We start from the raw sequence: 17,043 nt of genomic DNA, 5'->3' as shown, positions 1-17,043 counted from the left end.
GCAAACAGGGTTAAGGATCAACACTTCCCTTAGCAGGAACACCTGAGGCCAGAGCAGACACGGCAAGGCTGGGAAATGGCTTTGGATTTGAACAAGACGCGGCTCTGCAGCGCTACAGAACTCCAACCTCCCCGGGCACACGCGTGGCTCTGGGCACCAGCCGAAGCCGAGCACGGGGGAATGACGGCATTAACTCAGGCAGTGGGTCAGGAGTTGATCATCTGGCGACACGGCTGACGGGACAGGAACTGTACAGATCAAATGCAGCATCACACCCGGTGGAGGGCCCTTTGTGAGGGGCCGCGCGTGTCAGTCAGGTCCAAAAATAAAAAATAAAATTAAAAAGCGACAATCACACGATCTTTTTGATGCTGTGACGCTTGAAGCTGCCGGCGCTTCGCTGCTTCTGCACTTGGCTGGCGGAGCCGTGGCGCATCCTCCCGCTGTTGGCGTGGCCGGCGGTGGGCGAGAGCTCCACGTTCTCCTTGTCGATCCCTGCGGAGACACAAGCGCCGCGCTGAGCCCGCTGCCCCCGGACCGGCCCAGCCGCGGGCATACCGGAGGGGCGGGTCCCCCTGAAGGCCCGACCCCACCGAGCTCCACCCGCTCAGCCCGAGTCTAAAAAGAATCAAATACGGTTTGCAGCAGGTCAGGGCTGCAGAGCCGCTCGCTCCTGCCCTCCAGCCCGTGGGGCCAGGGGAGGGCAAAGGGAGAGTAAAACCAAGAAAACTTGGCTGTCCTGCTGAAAACAAGTCTGCATAAGTGAAGGAAGGAGGAAAATGCAAAACAAACCACCAAACTGACTCTTAATGAGTAAAGAAACACTTCCCTAAGGAGGGTCTTGACAGGAAACAAGCACAAAGTCGCTGAGGCTGGGACTCTTCATGAAAACTGTGACTGTTGAGTTCAACCTCAGCAGAGGCTGGAAAAGGCTTCTGGGGGTCAGGATGAGGATGGCACCAGACAGGTTTGTGCCCACAAACTCAGACCCTTCTGAGAAGCTTTGCATGTCCTCTGCAGGGTCCAGCAGAGCAAAACTCCGTTATGCTCTGCTGAAAGTCTCCCTTTTTCTCCCAAAAAAACCTCAAAACTGGAGTGCTCTAGTGCAGGTCCCACACTGACATGACACCACCACCCAATGCCTCAGCCTCAGCAGTGGCTTCGGGCACTGCCACTGCAGCCCCAAGAGCCCAGAGCTGGGATTAGTGCAGACACTCCCGAGCAGTTGCTGCTCTTTAAGCTGACACTGCTGTGAGCTAAGCCCCTGCAGCAGCCTCTTCTATAGCTGCCACACTGTGTCTGGCTGTGAGTGCTACCAACACCTCATCCCTGGACAGCAGCAGCAATGAAGAGCACAACAGGTGGTTTTATGCCAGAGGATACAACTACAATCATCAGCAAAAATTAGGATGTCTGACAGCAAATACAAAGGTTAGAACAAAGTTTTGTTATTGTAAGTGACATATCCACAATTATGTGCAAGAAATTGATTGGTGTTTGCATTAGTGAGAACGAAGAACACCCTCCACACTCGGCACAGGGACAACGTGAGGGCTTCAGCCAGAGGCTGCACCTTCCTCTCCTTGTGTGGGTGGCAGCACAAAACTCCCAAACTACGCTGAGGACAGGGACAACCCATGGGCATGAGAAAAACCCTCTTCTGCAGCTTTTTATTACTTCTCTATACAAAACAGAAAAGCAGAAGGTGCAGCTCCTGATTTACTGCCCCACTGTATGCTGCAGTTTAGTCCAAAGAACTCATGTCTGTTTGCCCGTGTGTCCCCGCAGACAGAGCTGAGTCCTGCTGAATCTAAAGAGCTCACACCAAACAGTTCATTTCAGCTTCACACGTGCACCAGAGATTTCCACATTAAGCATCCACTTGTCTGTTACCAGATTTATTCTCAAGGCTGTGGGTGACTTTGGCTGCTCTACCACCAGGTATTATTGGCACCCCCCCAAAGAAATGCACCAGCTTAGCACTTGCTGAAGCCATTCCCATGTCAGAAACTGCTCCTCATGCCACAGCCTGGCCCTAATGCAGCTCAAGCAGCATTTCGTGCAAATATGATCAAAGAAGAGAGTACCTGGATGAGGCAGCTGCATGAAAACTGCAGACTTAGAGCAAGGCAGAGAAGCTTCACAGACACAGAATGAAAAAAATAAATATAAGTGAATAATGTCCGTGAGACAGGGAAGAGGAGGGACAGGAACAGAGATGGTGACAGACAAAACATTTATAATCAATGATCCTGCCTAGTTGTTTCCAGATGCAAGAAATGAACTTTTCATGTATCTGCAACTTAGTATTTCTAGACATAATAAAAAAACTCACTTGGCTGAAAATATTTCTTTTCGCTGAGTGCTGCTGACCACGTGGCCTTCACACTGGTGTTTTAAATTTAATATCCAAGCAAACAGTGCTCAGAGTGCCAGCAGCGTGTTGTTTCAGACTCACTATTAACCTGAACGAGTTCCCTAGTTCCCAACTCTGTTTGTGGAGACTCTTAACCAGCTTCTGACAAAAGCCATCTGTTTGCACAGCACTTGGAAGGAATGTTTGACGAGCTGGATTAATTCCTTCCTCTCAGCTTGTAAAGGAAGAGGGAATGGAAAGTGGGGCAGAAGGAAGGAGGACATTTACAGAGCAAAATGCTTCTTTCCTTTGCAGAGAGCCCAATCCTGCACCATCACCTCATCCTTGGAAACGGCTGGAGCTGCTGCCGATGCTGTGTTCCAAACAGAAAGATGCTGCCCAGAATGTCCTTCCACACTGACAGTAAGGTCTGTTCCCAAAGAAAGCCCTGTTCCCAAATGATTCCAACAGCCCTGCCTTACTCCTGCTGCTCCTCTGCACCCTGAACAAACCATCCCAGTGCCTGTGAGCCAGGGATCCCCTGCAGGGCACATGTTCCACATACAGGTGCTGCTGTTCTGATGCCCTTCATTCTCTTCCCTTCACATGGAGTGACCTGGGAGACAATTTTTGTGCTGGATAAAATCCAGGATCTGAACCAACAGGGTAACAGCTCAGGAACAGTTTAATATTCATTTGACTCCACAATGCACCAATGTTTGACACATAACCACATCCAAAGAGCCAAAGAGGATCCTAAACCAGGAAGGTGCCACATTTCCCCCAGCCAGATGTACCAGAACAGGCACTGACCTGGGGAGTGCTGGGAAGTGGCAAGTGAGGTCATGGAGTTGGAGAGGTTGAGGTTTGCAGTGATGCTGAGCTGGCTCTGAACCCCCGGAGGATACGGAGACGTGGGAGTCAGGAGAGATTCTTCACTGGTTTCCTCATCAATTCCAGGCAAATACGTGTCAATCAAGGCATCAAGGAACTTCACTATGAGCTCAGCATAGTCTGGGATTTGGGTTTGCTGTGGGAGATGGGGGGAAAAAAGATTACTCTTTGTACTTTGTACTTCCTGTCAATTTGAGCTCACTCTCTACTCCCACTGTTTTGCCTGCAAATTTTCAAGAGCATTTGATGTGTGAGTAAAAACTGATTTGTGGCCTTGTCCAGACCAATCTAAATGTACACACTGGAGCCAGGTGTCAGTGTGATCTCAGTGTGTGGGAGCCCAGGGGCAGGAAAAGGGGCTGCAGAACTCCTGGCCCAGCCCCACACCTGGGCCACTTCCCTTGGGATGGTTGGTCACACAGGCAGTGCTCCACAGGCTCTGCTCCAACACAAAATTTAGCCTTGTGGAATCATCACTGATAAAATTAACCCCCTGCCCTGTCAGATACATGTAATGAAGTGACCCTGAGAACAGGAAAAGCTGCACTCACACCTGGCTGCTTTTCCCCCACTTTGGTAATTTCTCTATCACAGCACCTGCTGCAGGCCCAGGGCTGGTTTTAGCCCTGGAGGTGCCCGATGCTCTCTGCTCATAAGAGAATGATGCTCCTCATGAGCATCTTTGCTGCAGCACCAACGTGCCCCAGAAAGGCCAAACAGCCCAGACCCCAGAGAGCTCTTACCTTGGAGAAGGGACCAGCAAACCTCCACAGCCCATTAAATCCAAAACCTGCAACACCAAATGGAACACCATCATGAAAGCCCAGCTCTCACCTGACAGAGAACAGAGAGTGCTCCCAGTACAGCACTTTCTTAAGAAAAAGGAAAAATATTTACTCTGTAGATAGGATGTTTGGTATTGGGGTGGAGACTCCTCATGGTAGACAACACTCTGCACAATCCCATGAATTGGATTCAACAAGTTTGGATCCTGGCACAGCGATAAAAGGGTATTGATCTTGGAATCCAATAAATTATGCCTGAAGAAAGGAGAAATGGCTTAGTTTTTGGTCATTAAATAACATAAACCTGCAGTTCCCAGCTGACTTAAGCAACCAGCAGTTCAGGTGGGATTTTTGCCCCCCCCCCCCAGTGATTTCAGAACACAATTCCCAACTCTGTTCCATGAGGACTCTAATGATGTGCTCAGGTCAGTCTGTGGACACCTGCTGACCTTCTGACAGCTGGGTTTCCATTACCCATATTCACTCCAGCAAAACTACAGAAGGTGTCTAAAGAAACACCCAAAGAGCACCTGCACGAGGCTTTAAATAAATCAGCTTTGAAGCACCTGGGGCACAAATTAAAATCGACCAGCATGGACAGTCTGCAGCCTGTAACCTCTACACAAGCAAGTGCCTTGTAGATGCTTGTCCTGGACCAGAGAGCTCTAAAGAAGAGCCAGGCACAGAGTTATTGTAACCACAACTTCAGGTACTCACACAACAGGAAAGACCTTTGGGAAGACAACGCTGGCTTCTGCTAAATACTCGTAGAGGATGCGCTGGTCAAACTCGTCCGTGGTGTATTTCACCAGCGTGGCCTGGCAGGGAAGGAGCCATTAGTGCATCTGGGTGGTTACAGCATTTGCTTAAAGGGTTTAAGCTTTAAAGGGATTAAGATTTCTGACTAGCAGAAAGCAGTGTTAGAAAAGATTGATTTATATCTCTGTTGAGAAACAACAGAACCAGTTGGCAACAACTTGTGTTTTGCCAATAAATGTATCTCATCTGTTTCTTACACAACTGAGCCTTTCTGAATTGTACCTGGAGTGGGAACTGCAGTGGTACAGCTGAAGAAAGTGCTACGAGACTGCACCTCTATTACCAGTTAATGACTTTTAAACTGAATTATGTTGGGATTCCGATAATGCTCATCTATTTTAAACTATAATGTATGAATAACCTTTTATTATACGAAATAGTATGTCATAAACTCAGCCAGGAAAAACTTGAAGGAACACATTTGTTTTGCTGGGAGATAAAAGGACATCAGAACATTGCAGACAACACACAGAAAAAAGCTTACAAGAACTGTAAGCAGCAGTGCTTGAATTTTTGGGTCAGTCAGAACTTCTTCATCCAGGAGGACGTTTGACTCGGAAACGGAAACTTTCCTGAGGTGTGGATGTTGCTGTGGTGATATTCTCTGGGTTTCTGCCAGATAAAAAAGAGCAACTCATCCAGAGCAAAATAAACCTCAAGCAAGACAGAATCAGGTTCTGCACACCAGAGTCAGTTGTGTGCAGACCTCAGAGTTCACCGGCCTCATCACAAAGGTCAAAGCAACGACTGCGTTGTAGTGCAGCAGCACTGGACCACTACATGGGATGTGTTATCAGATGGCAAACAAAAACCCCAATTTCCTCTTCAGTGAAATACAGGCCCAGGGGTGTAAGTACCAAATTTAGGGTCAGGCAGATACAAGAGAAGAACCCTGGTCTTGCATTGTAATTGGGGGTGGGGGCACAGGAAGCAGATGGGGGAGAAGATGAAGAGAGGCATTCCAGGCATCAGCTCACGTTCCATGTCCTGCAGGAATTTGCAGCTGGGGCTTATTAACTTATAGAAGGCCAAATGCTATTTATTTCATTGCACTCCTGTATGCAGTCCTTTACAGCTGCCCCTGACTCTGCACCTGTAAACTGAGCAGCTCCAGTGCAGCTGCCAGAGATATGAAGGCTGCACCCTGCAGAAGCCATTGCTAAGGAAGGTGCTTCTCCCTTACCTTGGAGTAACCTTGGTAAATAAACACTGAATTTAGAAATAGTCCTTTGTATAGATATACAAAGCGTTTATGATTAGTATTATTCTTAATATGTTAGTCCTGTGTCTCACCCATTTCATAATCATTTTCGGCTACTCTCCTCATTTTGGGAGGCGTTGTGATTCCAGATTCCATGTCTTGCCTTTTAGGAGCCTTTGTGTCCGATATCAAATGGTCAAAACTTTTCCTTGTACCTAAAAACAATTTATCAGGCAATTAAAAACATTAAACCTAAATCCATATTCTAACTTTTTCCAATTTTCTGGCCAAGTTACTCCCCTATCTACCACGTGTTGACAGGAATCTGGGGACCTTTTCACCATTTTCAGGGATGGGACAGAAAATACGATCACACCATGCCGCTCTCCATCACAGCTTCCAAAGTGCTTCACAACACACAGGAGGGAGCATGCAATTAGTCAGGGGGGCATGCCATGGACCCCTGGCCCCCACACGGAATACACATGCCAGGACGTGGTTACTGAAAAGGAAGCAGGAAAGGGCTGGAATGAAGGAAAAGCCCCTCTTCTTCCACCTGTGTAATGCCAGAGGGCTTCCACAAGTTCTGCAAAGCAACTCAGCTTGTTCCTCTGATACACAAGTTTGTTGTAAACATGATGCACTGAGAAGCCATGAGCACAAATCAGATTGTTTACACACATCTACCATGTGGGACCATCTCCTCCAGCCCCAACCAGACCACTCTAAATATTCACTTCCTGGCTTTACTGGAAAGGGCTGGGAGCACAAAAACTGGCACTAGGAATCTTCAGGATCTGGAATATCTTTTTTTCTCCACTTCAACATGCACATTTTGAGCATTGCTCTCGCTCCCCCTCTTGATGACCAAAAGAACTGAGTCCTCTTTAACTGTCCAGTGCCCTGAAATTTGCATTTTTCAGAAACTGCACTTATTCCTCTCAGTCAGGAATAAGCCCTTAAAGCCAGACCTAATACAAGAACAATTTTTCTCCAGTAATGCTTCCCAGGGTATTCTGTAGACAGATCAATAAATTAGTTATGTTAATAACCTAGAAGCTTTTTAGTGTTGGCTTGTGAAGGCTGCCCCATGTCCAAGCTCATGGATTTCCGGGTGCGAGGGCTGATCTGTCCCACTGTTGGGTAACTGGCAGCCAGGTGTCTGTCTGACCCCTTGGGGGATGACCAGGGCTGGTGTTCCTTTAGTGTCCTGAAAGTGCAGAGAAATTCAATTAAGAAAATCTTAAAACTGTGCTATTTAGACAGAGGTTTTTCAAGCAGTCAAACTATCCTTCCTTAAACCCATCTTTCCTACCAGGTTAATTTCCCCAAAAAACATAATAACAAATAGTAATTACTTTGCTTGCAAAAATGTCTGAGCTAGTGAAAACAAACAATCTGATGTGAATGTGATGCTGAAGAGATAAAAAATAAAGCAATGAAAAGAACACAAGCAAATCAGCCTATGGGGCAAGACAAAATATATTAAGTAATCAGCTACTCCAATCTCAATGCTAAAAAGAGAGATCATGAGTGAAATGCTCCCTGTGGAGGACACAGGCTCTCCATGGTATTTCCCATTGATTTCCTGGCTGATCTCTCTGCCTGCACACAGGCTATAACAAGGTGTCAAGGTTTCCAGACAGGTACATGCCCTGGAGCTCTTGAAAGGACAAACAAAATGTTCTTCTAAAATATAAATGAGATTAAATCAGATCTTGTAGAAAGATTTTAGCAAAAGGTTTAACAGCCTCCAGAGCATTCAAGCTCTGAAAATTCAATCTGTACGAATTGCACATCCAAATTTCTCCATGCCTCTTGATCCCAGTGTAAGGAGCAAATTGCTCAGGAGCCACCACAGCCCATGGACTCAGTGCTATCAGTGGGGCTCAGTTCTCAGCACACCACAGCTCAATCACTACAGGAACAAGCCTTGCAATGTGAGTAACTGGGCTAAAAGTGAGACAACCAACCTATAGCTCGTGTCACTGTGATGGATGGGGTATGTATCCATGGGAACGTTTTCCATTGAAACGTCTGTCAACAAGAGAGACTTCCTGTGCTTGAGGCTGCAGCGGCTCCGCACCTCCTCTGACACCGTCAGCAGGGCTGCAAAGCAAAGGCAAGGGAAGCTTTCCACAGCAGGAACACAGTGAACAATATGAGTATTCCATCCCTCTGCATTTCTTACATACATCAATGGACATTTACATCACTGAGCTGCAGTTACACCTTAAGAAATGCACAGATTAAAAGCAGATCATTTAAAAAGAATTCTGTTTTCCATCCAGTTACAATGGCAAGATTCACGAATTTGCCCTCACGTTCACAATTTCTATGTCCAGACCACTGGAAATGTGAGTGCTGTCAGGCCTACACTGGATTATTTACACCAAGAAACCTCCGGCCTTCCTGCAGAAATCCCAAAGCTGCAGAGGATGTGCTGTGCTGGCAAACCCCTCAGTCCCCAAAAAGCTTTCCCGATGTGCCCCCTCGCCCACACTCCTGCCCACCAGTTACAAGTTCTTTTTGTGCCGGTACAATTTTAACATCCTGAAGCTGAAGGAATTCCACAATAATCCACTCGTTTTCAGTCATCCCAGACTGGAAAGGAGGTTTGGTTCATTACCTGCCAGGTAAGCCACGCTCTGGGTGTTCACCTCAAACTTGTCACAGTTCCTGTGTTTGTTAACCAGAGCAAGGAGTGTGTGCAAAATCCTCACAGTTCTTGCTACAGTGGTAGGGGAAGGATGCCTGTACCCTAAGAAACAAGAGATTGTATTTAACTTTTGAATCCATATTTATGAAGCACTAAATATTTTGAAAGCATTTATAAGCACATTCTCAGACATTCCATCTCAAGGGTAAGAGAGCACAGTGCTACTAGAAATGGCACATTTAAGACTAATTCTTTCTTGTCCCTCCTCTCAAAACTGCATCATTTTAAATGTCTGTGCATACATTGTATCTGTTATCTCACAAATCAGGCTTCTAAAAAACCCAGCGAGCCTGAGCACAGGCAAACAGGGAGAGACATTCTTGAAGGAAGAAGACTGCAGTAAACGAAGCTCTGCACATTGTGACAGTTCAGACTTTCAGCAGCAGTGCTGAAGACCTTCAGAGGAGACATATAAAGGAAATCTGGAGAAGTCCTTTAATCCAAGAGTGTTTAATTCTTTATCTACTCTGTAATCCAAATTACTCAAAATTCCCCACCCAGTGTGGGCCTGTTATCCCTTGCCTTGTTTTTATTCCTCAAGTAAGAGTGTTCATCTCAAAGAAAGAGCAGTATGCACTCTTACCTTTCAGGAGATGTCCCACTAGTGCAAAGTTGAAGTTGGAGTTGAAATTTAGCCCAACGAAATGATCCATCTGCTTGCAGTGCCATTCGAGTGGTCTCCTGATCTCCATGAACACTTCTTCTGGGCTCTGACCCACAAAAACAAAATACAAGAGCACCTCACTGGAAGTTACTCAGGACGTCTCAAGTTCGTTGGGTTTTTTGTTTAAGTGACAGAACAGTTCTTTTAGAGGCTACAGGAAAATATCAAACACTTTCTTACAGATCACACCTGGACATTTCTGTTCCAGTTTCAAAGAGAGTAATGACAGCTTCACTCCACATCTTTGTCTGTGGGTATCACCAAATGAAACAATTTCTAATGCAATTCAGGTTTAGTTGCTTAACAAGTGTTCACAAGGATAAAGGTGGGGTTTGTCCCCTTTTCTGTCAGCTCTGACTGCTGCCACAAGTGAAGGCTGTGCTCACCTTGTCATTGAACACGCGCAGGCTGTCCAGGGTGTGCAGGTTCTGCTCCAGCAGGGCTGTCCCTGCCGAGTACAGGTTCACCTCATCCAGCTGCAGCACGGCCATGGCCACCCAGAACAGAGCCTTGTGCATAGGGGAGTCCTGTAGGGAGAAAAAGAGCCACCACTGCACTTCAGAGTCAGTTCCTGCAGGTGAAAGACAACCAGGATGGAGGGGAGAGTTTGTCCCCCTTGTAGCAGGTTTTGTGCTCAGCGACAGCCATTCCTAGGGAGCAGATGCTCACACGGATCTGCTAATGCACTTCACGGGTGAACAGTAGAAAGGAAACTAATTTCAAGCCTGGTTTGCACCTCCCAAGCCATTCCTCGTCACCTACATCCCTTCCTTGCTCACACAGTGTCAGACCCCCACTGCCCTGTGCCAGCCTGACCAGAAATGGGTCTGCTGTTCCAGCCTGAACACGGACTGCAGCTCTGCACACAGAACTGGCCAGGCACTTCCTCATCAAATCAGAACCACACGTGGGAGGAACTGGCAAACAGCTCAACTCAAACACATCCTGGGCCCCTTGAGCAGAGATTTTTCCAGACCAGGTTTTACTCCCCACCAGGGCTGCTCTCTGCTCTTGCTGTGCCCCCACTGTGCTCTCAGGCAGGAGCCTGGCAGTGGCCCTGGCTGCCTGAACCAGCTGCACCCCACACATGGCTGTTCCTCCAGGCTGCAACCCTGTGGAAGGAACAGGCACAGCCTGGGCACAGCCTGCCCAAATGCCAGGGCTCTGCTCCTGAAGCAGAACAGAACATTCCCCAGCACTTCTCAAGCCTTTGCACTGGTCCCACAATCTGCCACACTTCCCATATGTGTTCCTTGACACGAGTCACAGCAAAATGTGAACTTCACAAACCTCAACACTTAACTTGTATTTCTGAGATTATAGCCATAATCATAATTTACAAAATGCATTCTCTGTTTATTCAAAATCCAGTGACTTACCTTGTTAAGAAGAGGCTGCAGCTTGGTGAGGGCTATAACTGTGGCTTCTATTAGAACTTGGCTATTGTAATTATCAGGGCCTTTTAAACAGCTCTCAAGTCCCTTTTTGAAAAAAGAGAGTAATTAAAAATACAACCATAATTACATTTTGCTTTGTAAAAGTAAGATCAAAGCTCTGCACATTATTTTTCTCAATTACTTACAAAGCCTGAACTCATTTTACATCAACTCTCAATGACTTTTCCAAATGGAGATTTAGACAGCAGAAACAAATATATGGCTGCACAATGTGTACCCTAACAGACAGACTGCAGGGGGTCATAAGAGCTGGAGAAAAGCTCTTTTATCATTTAGATGCTATTCTATTAAAGTTTGTGTCTATAAAACTCTAATGAAATGCTTAAAGGACACATATTTAGTATATTGTTCACTTGCTGTGGAGCACAACCTGCTTTAGAGTGATGGAACATCACTGTCAAGCCAGGCACCTGCTTCACAGTTTTCTGATATAAATCAGCTCTTTACTATATTTACTAACAGCACATGAGGTGATTCACTTCCTTTAAGAAAAAGGAAGCTATGAGTTAAAAGCATGCTGGTAAATGCCTTAACAGAAAATTTCTCATTTATTCACATACTGACTGGTGGATCCATCTGTGTCAGGAGTTTAAAACTGAGACTTATTGGTACTCTAGAAGTCACAGCACTGATGAAACTCATTCAATTTAAATTCAGAAGCCACCACATCAATTTAAATTCAAAAGCCTGGCCTATACAAAGTGTATTTACAATCAGTTCTATACAAGAATATGCTTGAAAAAACATTTATCCTGAAATTATGCCAAGTTCTATATTTGATGGGAAGATAAAGCTAAAAATAGCTACTTCATGAGTCACAAAGGAAAAGAGACAGTCCCATATACCTTGCTGAGAATTCGGATTATTTGTTTTATTTGTCCATGAGACACTCGTTTACTTATACAGCCAAAGACAACCAGCGCTCTTGGCTGCAGGGAGGGGTTGTACTGGAATGCAAACCTGTGGAGAAACAGAGCACACGTATATGCAACAAAATGTATATATAACAAGAGGATGAGAACTCTGGGTGTACTGCACAGGCAGGAGGGCTCAGGGTCTGAAGTCTATGACTTACTTTTGAGCTAGTTCAGTCCACTGGTCCAGCCACTTGCATGTTGGAATATCCCTCATACAAGCCTAAAGAGAATTAGATTGTTTGAACAGATGTAACATGGAGAAAATGTATTTATACAATGGGGAATGTACAGAAGTTTGGCTTTCAGCAATCAGCTGTTAACTGGCAGCAGGGAGGAGGCACATCTGCCTGTTCCTCAGCTCCCCTGCCCCACACACCTCCATGATCTCCAGCAGGGCCTCGGTGACCGTCTCCAGCGAGGTCAGGGCGAAGGTCTCGCGCTCGTAGGAGCCGGGCGAGAAGGACCTGTCACGGTAGCTGGAGCGGAATGCGATCACCGCCGCCGACTTCACTTTGCTGATCCCAAACAGCAAATAGAACTTGGGCAGAGAGAACTCAGTCAAGCTCAGCCTTAAAACTTGCTTGGTCTCCTCTGTTGAATAAAGTTGTAGATATTGTATTTATACCAGGGAAATTCAAAGGCACACTTCCCCCCCAAGGACATCAACAGCCAGGTCCTTGTGCCCATTCCAACACTGCTCCTTTTGCTACTGCCCCAAGTCAGCACAGCAGCTCTGCTCTCCTGCCCTGGCTGCCAAAATCAGGCACAAGGAATGGATTCTAGAGACTGCTACAGAGGAACTTGTTTAAAGATGTGGCTTTGTGTGTTCTCCTCACAGTGATTCAGAGAATGGAAACCCAACGTGTTTCTGCTCTGAAATACCGACAGAACTGGAAGTTCCAACTGCAGCAGACTCTGCTTTTGGCTCTGACACTCACATGAAGAAAGACACTTAAAGCAGAAGAAAATGATGGCCCTGCTCTGGCACTGAATATCTTTACAGCTCTGACCTTACAGGTGATTTCAGTGCACTTCAAACTGTGTGAGCAGGAGGCATCAGAGCACAGACACAGAGACCCCTCTGTGTGCACACGCACCCACTCTCCCTGCTGACATGTACAGACATAAAATGAGATTTCAGACACTTAAAAGACAAGACCACATAAATTTTGAATTTTTCTTCTGCACAAAGTTCAGCCTGGTTTGATATTGTGGTTCTGGGCTAAGAAGTGCTAAATTGCTAATATCAATTATTTTAGGACTGGTAAAATACAACAGTAGATAAAATACCTGTTTTAACACTGTAACTTCACAATTCCCTTATGTAACTGGTATTTTTGTTACCACATTATGCAACCCTTCACAAGATGCACATGATCCAGTTTTAGCACAGATGTATTTTCTCCTTTACCTCACCAGAAAATCACTGGTACTTTCTTCTCTTTTTCTGAAACCCATTATACAAACAATTTACATTATGCACCTCCTCTAAGTAAGATATTTTTTAATTCCATACTCATTTCTTGTAGATCATATCCTCATTCTGATTTGTATTCATGCTGAACTACAACCCACTGTTTTCAAACTCTCAGAATAGTTTGCAGAGAAAGACAACTCAAATATTTGTTAAACAAATTAAGGAGCAATCAGCTTCATTGAAAATCCAAAAAAGCTCACCACTGAAGTGAAGCTGTGAACAAGTGCAAAGAGAGTGAATGATGTTGATGACGAGCCCATGAGTGGAAGCTCTGAGGGAAAGGGGCCCTGTGGCCACCAGCAGAGTCACCACGTGGAAAAGGTAGGGGAGATGTGCTGCCACGTCCAGGGAGTTGTTGAAGGAGAGCATGAGCATGTACCGAGCCAGAATGGCAATGTCATCCCACATCAGGTGCTGCTCCAGTGTGGGAGTGGGGGACAGACAGGTCTTGTCAATGATTTTACACATCCTCCCAATCACCTGAGAAGAGAGCAACCATTTTGTTTTACTCAAACAGGGAGCACAGCTCAAAATTTCACTAAAAAATATCAACACAACACTGAATTACTCCATTGCTTGGAACCTATTTTATCATGGGTTTTGCACTGTTGCCAGTCCTGAGCTACCAGAAACCATCTCAGTGTCACATTAGTAAATAAGTTGAAATTATTCTATAAAAGGAAATGAAGGCAAAGAGGGAACTCACTTTGCTTGACACCAGTTTGACATTGCCAGAAGCCAGTGCTACAGCTGTGTCTGCCATCACTTCAGCTTTGATGGAGCCCAAGCCCCCTGTGGCACTGGTTTTGATGAAACTGTCCAACACTACATCCAGGAGATCTGTTATCTGAACAAGAAAAAGAATCCTTTCTTACAGTCAGATTAACTTTACTTTTCCACAGTGAACCACTCTTTAAACAGCAATCATTCACTTCTTTAGCTGAACATGCACAAGTATCACAAACTGAAGCATACATTTTAGTGACTCTTTTGGCAAAAAGCTCCATGTAAATTTTAGAAGCATAGAGCTGAATTCCATTAGGTTTTACTGTCAGTGATTCAGTACTAGAAAATATAATTTAGCAATATTTTTATTTTATTTTCCACTTTAAAGTATAATTCCTTATAAAATGCTGACCCCAGTAAGAAGAAACCTGATTTGAAGTGCAGGAAAACGTGTGTTTGTTTACAAATGATGCAGAACCCGTACCTGTCCCAGACTGCCCCATATCTTGGCCTGAATGGAAGGGTACATCTGTTTCTCGTTGATGGTCATGGTGATTAGCTTGTCCAGGATGGCAGTGACGCGCTGGCGCTTGGCGTCGTCGTTGTGCTTGCAGAAGCGCACCAGGTTGGACAGCCAGGGCGTCATGTACTCCAGGCACAGGTGCTTCAGCTCAATGCCTGCAACAACAGAGCTCATCACACACAGCCAGCACTGGCCTCTGCAGAAATAACTCTTCCTCAGCACTTTTCCTTTCAGTTTTAGTGCCTAAAATAATTACTGTCCAAGTTGAGCAAAGAGCACTGGGAGAACAGAGAAGCTTCAAAAAGGCATGGCAAAAAGACAGAGCAACAGAGCCAGTGAGGAAGCTCAGATGACTAAGTTATATCTAAAATATTTTTGGGGATTAGAATCTTTTCAAGTTCATGGTTGGCACCAACTAGTACTGGAGTTACTTACTGGATTTGCTAAATCCTGAAATACACTCCTCCAAGAACTCCAAGGTGAGGTGTGGCTCGTTTGCTGCAAGAGTCTTACTGATAGATACAATAAACAGGGTGTTGTTGGCAGGGATACACAGACCTGAAGTTTCCAGTAACTGGCCCTCAATCTTTAAATTAAAGGTACAGGTTAAGGCACATAGAAGATTATAGGCAGCAGACCTGTAACAAAGCAAACAACATGATTTGTAAGAGCCTTCTTGTACTTTTGAACATATACATGTTATGCATAACAGTACTGACATTTCAAAAATCAATTCAATGCTGTTGTAGTAGAAATTACATCTAAATTCTGAACTTTTTCACTGGACTGGTTACAATTTGGAGAAAAAAAAGAATTTCCTTGGAGAAATAGAAGAAATTATCCCTCCACTTGTGCTGAACCATTTCTGATAAGGTTACAGAGTATGTGTGAAGAGCTGTGTACTGGACTTCTCAGAACAGCTTGGAGTTCCAGGAAATGCTAAATCCTTCCAGGTGTACCTGAGCTGCTGGGAGAGAGCCTGCCCAGAGCCCAGAGGTGCCTCTGGTCAGCACTCAGCCTGGGGGAGCCTGTTCTGACACAAATCACAGGCTGCCCTAAGGGGTTCAGCTCCCATGTTCTTAAACAAGAAGCTCAACACCATGGAAATCATATGTACCCAATGAACACAGAGTGCAAAGCAGAACAACTTCTCCTTATAAAGAGAAATTAAGGTTCTTTGATGCTTCACTTCCTCTGACAGTGTGTGCCCTTCTTCACTCATAGAAACTCAGTAGTTATTAAAATTGCATTTTATGGAGCTGTGGTGAAAGAAAAATGGTTCTGCTGGAGAGAGGATGTGTAACAGGGAAGCAGGCCAGGGAAGGCTCCCTGTGAGTGAGCAGAGCTCTGTACCGCAGGCTGGGGTCGGAGCTGCCCAGGTTGAGCAGGGCAATGTTGAGCAGCGTCCCGGGCACGTCCTTGGGGCGGATCTTGGTGTGCTGGGGGATGGAGTCGGGCTGGGACAGCTCCCACCGCGTGCGGATGTGGATGATGGACCTGACGATGGCTTCACACTCCTGGTGCATGAAGGTGAGCGGGGTGCCCTGGTTGGCAATGGTCAGGGTGAACTGGTTCTCATCCACCAGGCAGATCTCCTCGATCTCAGAGGCGTAGTAGATGTCATTGAGGAACACGGTCTGGCCCAGCACCCGCGTGCGCTCTGCCGACGTCACCTGCACCGCTGTTGAGCCAACCTTGGGGACAGAGAACTGCTTCAGCACCTCTTGGTAATCACACAGAGAGAGAAAAGCCTCACACTTTTACTTTTAGGAAAGATAAACGTATGAAATTGTGTACTTCCTAATGGGGCATACTAGAAAGTTGTGATTTTGCCTCGAGACGAGGGAGGAGAACTAAGAGACAGTAAAATCATATCCCAACCCTTATACAAATATAACAGATCACTAGCATCAGCAGTAAAAGTACTTACTTTAATAGAAACTTTGGTGTCTTTATGAGCCAGTTTGAGAGCATTGTGAAACACTTTCAAGTCCTCCTCCAAAGCCAAGGTAGCTGCTGGGAGTTTCTGCTGATCGTGTTCGATGTGCTCTGCCAGCTTCCCTGGAGAGTCTATGAAAACAAGCCTTTTGCTCCCTTTCAAACCTGTCAAGAGCCTTTCATGGTATTTGGTGTATTCTCTGACCCAAGAGTTACAGTTATAAATAAAAACTGCTGCGACATTTTCATAAGCAAAGCCTGGAAAAACTACAAACCATTTAGAAAGAAAGTCTGTTTTAAAGCGATTACTGGGGCCAGCATGTGTGAGGTCCACCACGATTTCATATGGCTTTGCATAGTATGGCTTCAAGGTCAGCAGCACGTGGTAGATCAGCAAATCCCCGTTGATCTGACCAGTCTTGAACCTGTAAGACAGGAGAGACATGGCTGGGTTATGTTTGAGGCCCACAGCACAAAGCCCTGAGTGCCCAGGCACACCAGGAGCACCCCCCAATCCTGCCCATGAGCCAGACTGACCCTTGGCACAGCCCTGCCAGCCGTTGGCCA

At 45.8% G+C, this 17,043-nt stretch overlaps 1 protein-coding gene across 6 annotated transcripts in view; it reads right to left on the bottom strand.

The window, feature by feature from the left end:
• Positions 1-344: 344 nt before the first annotated feature.
• NF1 (neurofibromin 1) overlaps positions 345-17,043 on the bottom strand; it is a 69,084-nt gene continuing 52,385 nt past the window's right edge. For 3 of the 6 annotated variants that reach the window (XM_058854760.1, XM_058854754.1, XM_058854757.1), the window contains 23 exons: positions 16,469-16,901; positions 15,892-16,232; positions 14,974-15,176; positions 14,500-14,693; positions 13,996-14,136; positions 13,490-13,769; positions 12,189-12,403; positions 11,971-12,032; positions 11,741-11,855; positions 10,818-10,919; positions 9,825-9,965; positions 9,358-9,484; positions 8,685-8,816; positions 8,029-8,164; positions 7,108-7,265; positions 6,148-6,270; positions 5,339-5,466; positions 4,753-4,853; positions 4,148-4,290; positions 3,994-4,040; positions 3,170-3,386; positions 2,088-2,138; positions 345-495 (listed from right to left, as the gene is read on the bottom strand). In XM_058854760.1, coding sequence (XP_058710743.1) covers positions 353-495; positions 2,088-2,138; positions 3,170-3,386; positions 3,994-4,040; positions 4,148-4,290; positions 4,753-4,853; positions 5,339-5,466; positions 6,148-6,270; positions 7,108-7,265; positions 8,029-8,164; positions 8,685-8,816; positions 9,358-9,484; positions 9,825-9,965; positions 10,818-10,919; positions 11,741-11,855; positions 11,971-12,032; positions 12,189-12,403; positions 13,490-13,769; positions 13,996-14,136; positions 14,500-14,693; positions 14,974-15,176; positions 15,892-16,232; positions 16,469-16,901 — 3,733 coding nt within the window. In that variant the 3' untranslated portion in view covers positions 345-352. The remainder of the gene's footprint in view (positions 496-2,087; positions 2,139-3,169; positions 3,387-3,993; positions 4,041-4,147; positions 4,291-4,752; positions 4,854-5,338; positions 5,467-6,147; positions 6,271-7,107; positions 7,266-8,028; positions 8,165-8,684; positions 8,817-9,357; positions 9,485-9,824; positions 9,966-10,817; positions 10,920-11,740; positions 11,856-11,970; positions 12,033-12,188; positions 12,404-13,489; positions 13,770-13,995; positions 14,137-14,499; positions 14,694-14,973; positions 15,177-15,891; positions 16,233-16,468; positions 16,902-17,043) is intronic. The other 3 variants (XM_058854758.1, XM_058854759.1, XM_058854755.1) reach the window with 1 other exon arrangement.

The sequence above is a fragment of the Poecile atricapillus genome, chromosome 21 (genome assembly GCF_030490865.1).
Source record: "Poecile atricapillus isolate bPoeAtr1 chromosome 21, bPoeAtr1.hap1, whole genome shotgun sequence".
Lineage (NCBI taxonomy): Eukaryota > Metazoa > Chordata > Aves > Passeriformes > Paridae > Poecile > Poecile atricapillus.
Note: the sequence above shows the minus strand (reverse complement) of the source record. Positions and strands in the feature narration are given on the sequence as shown.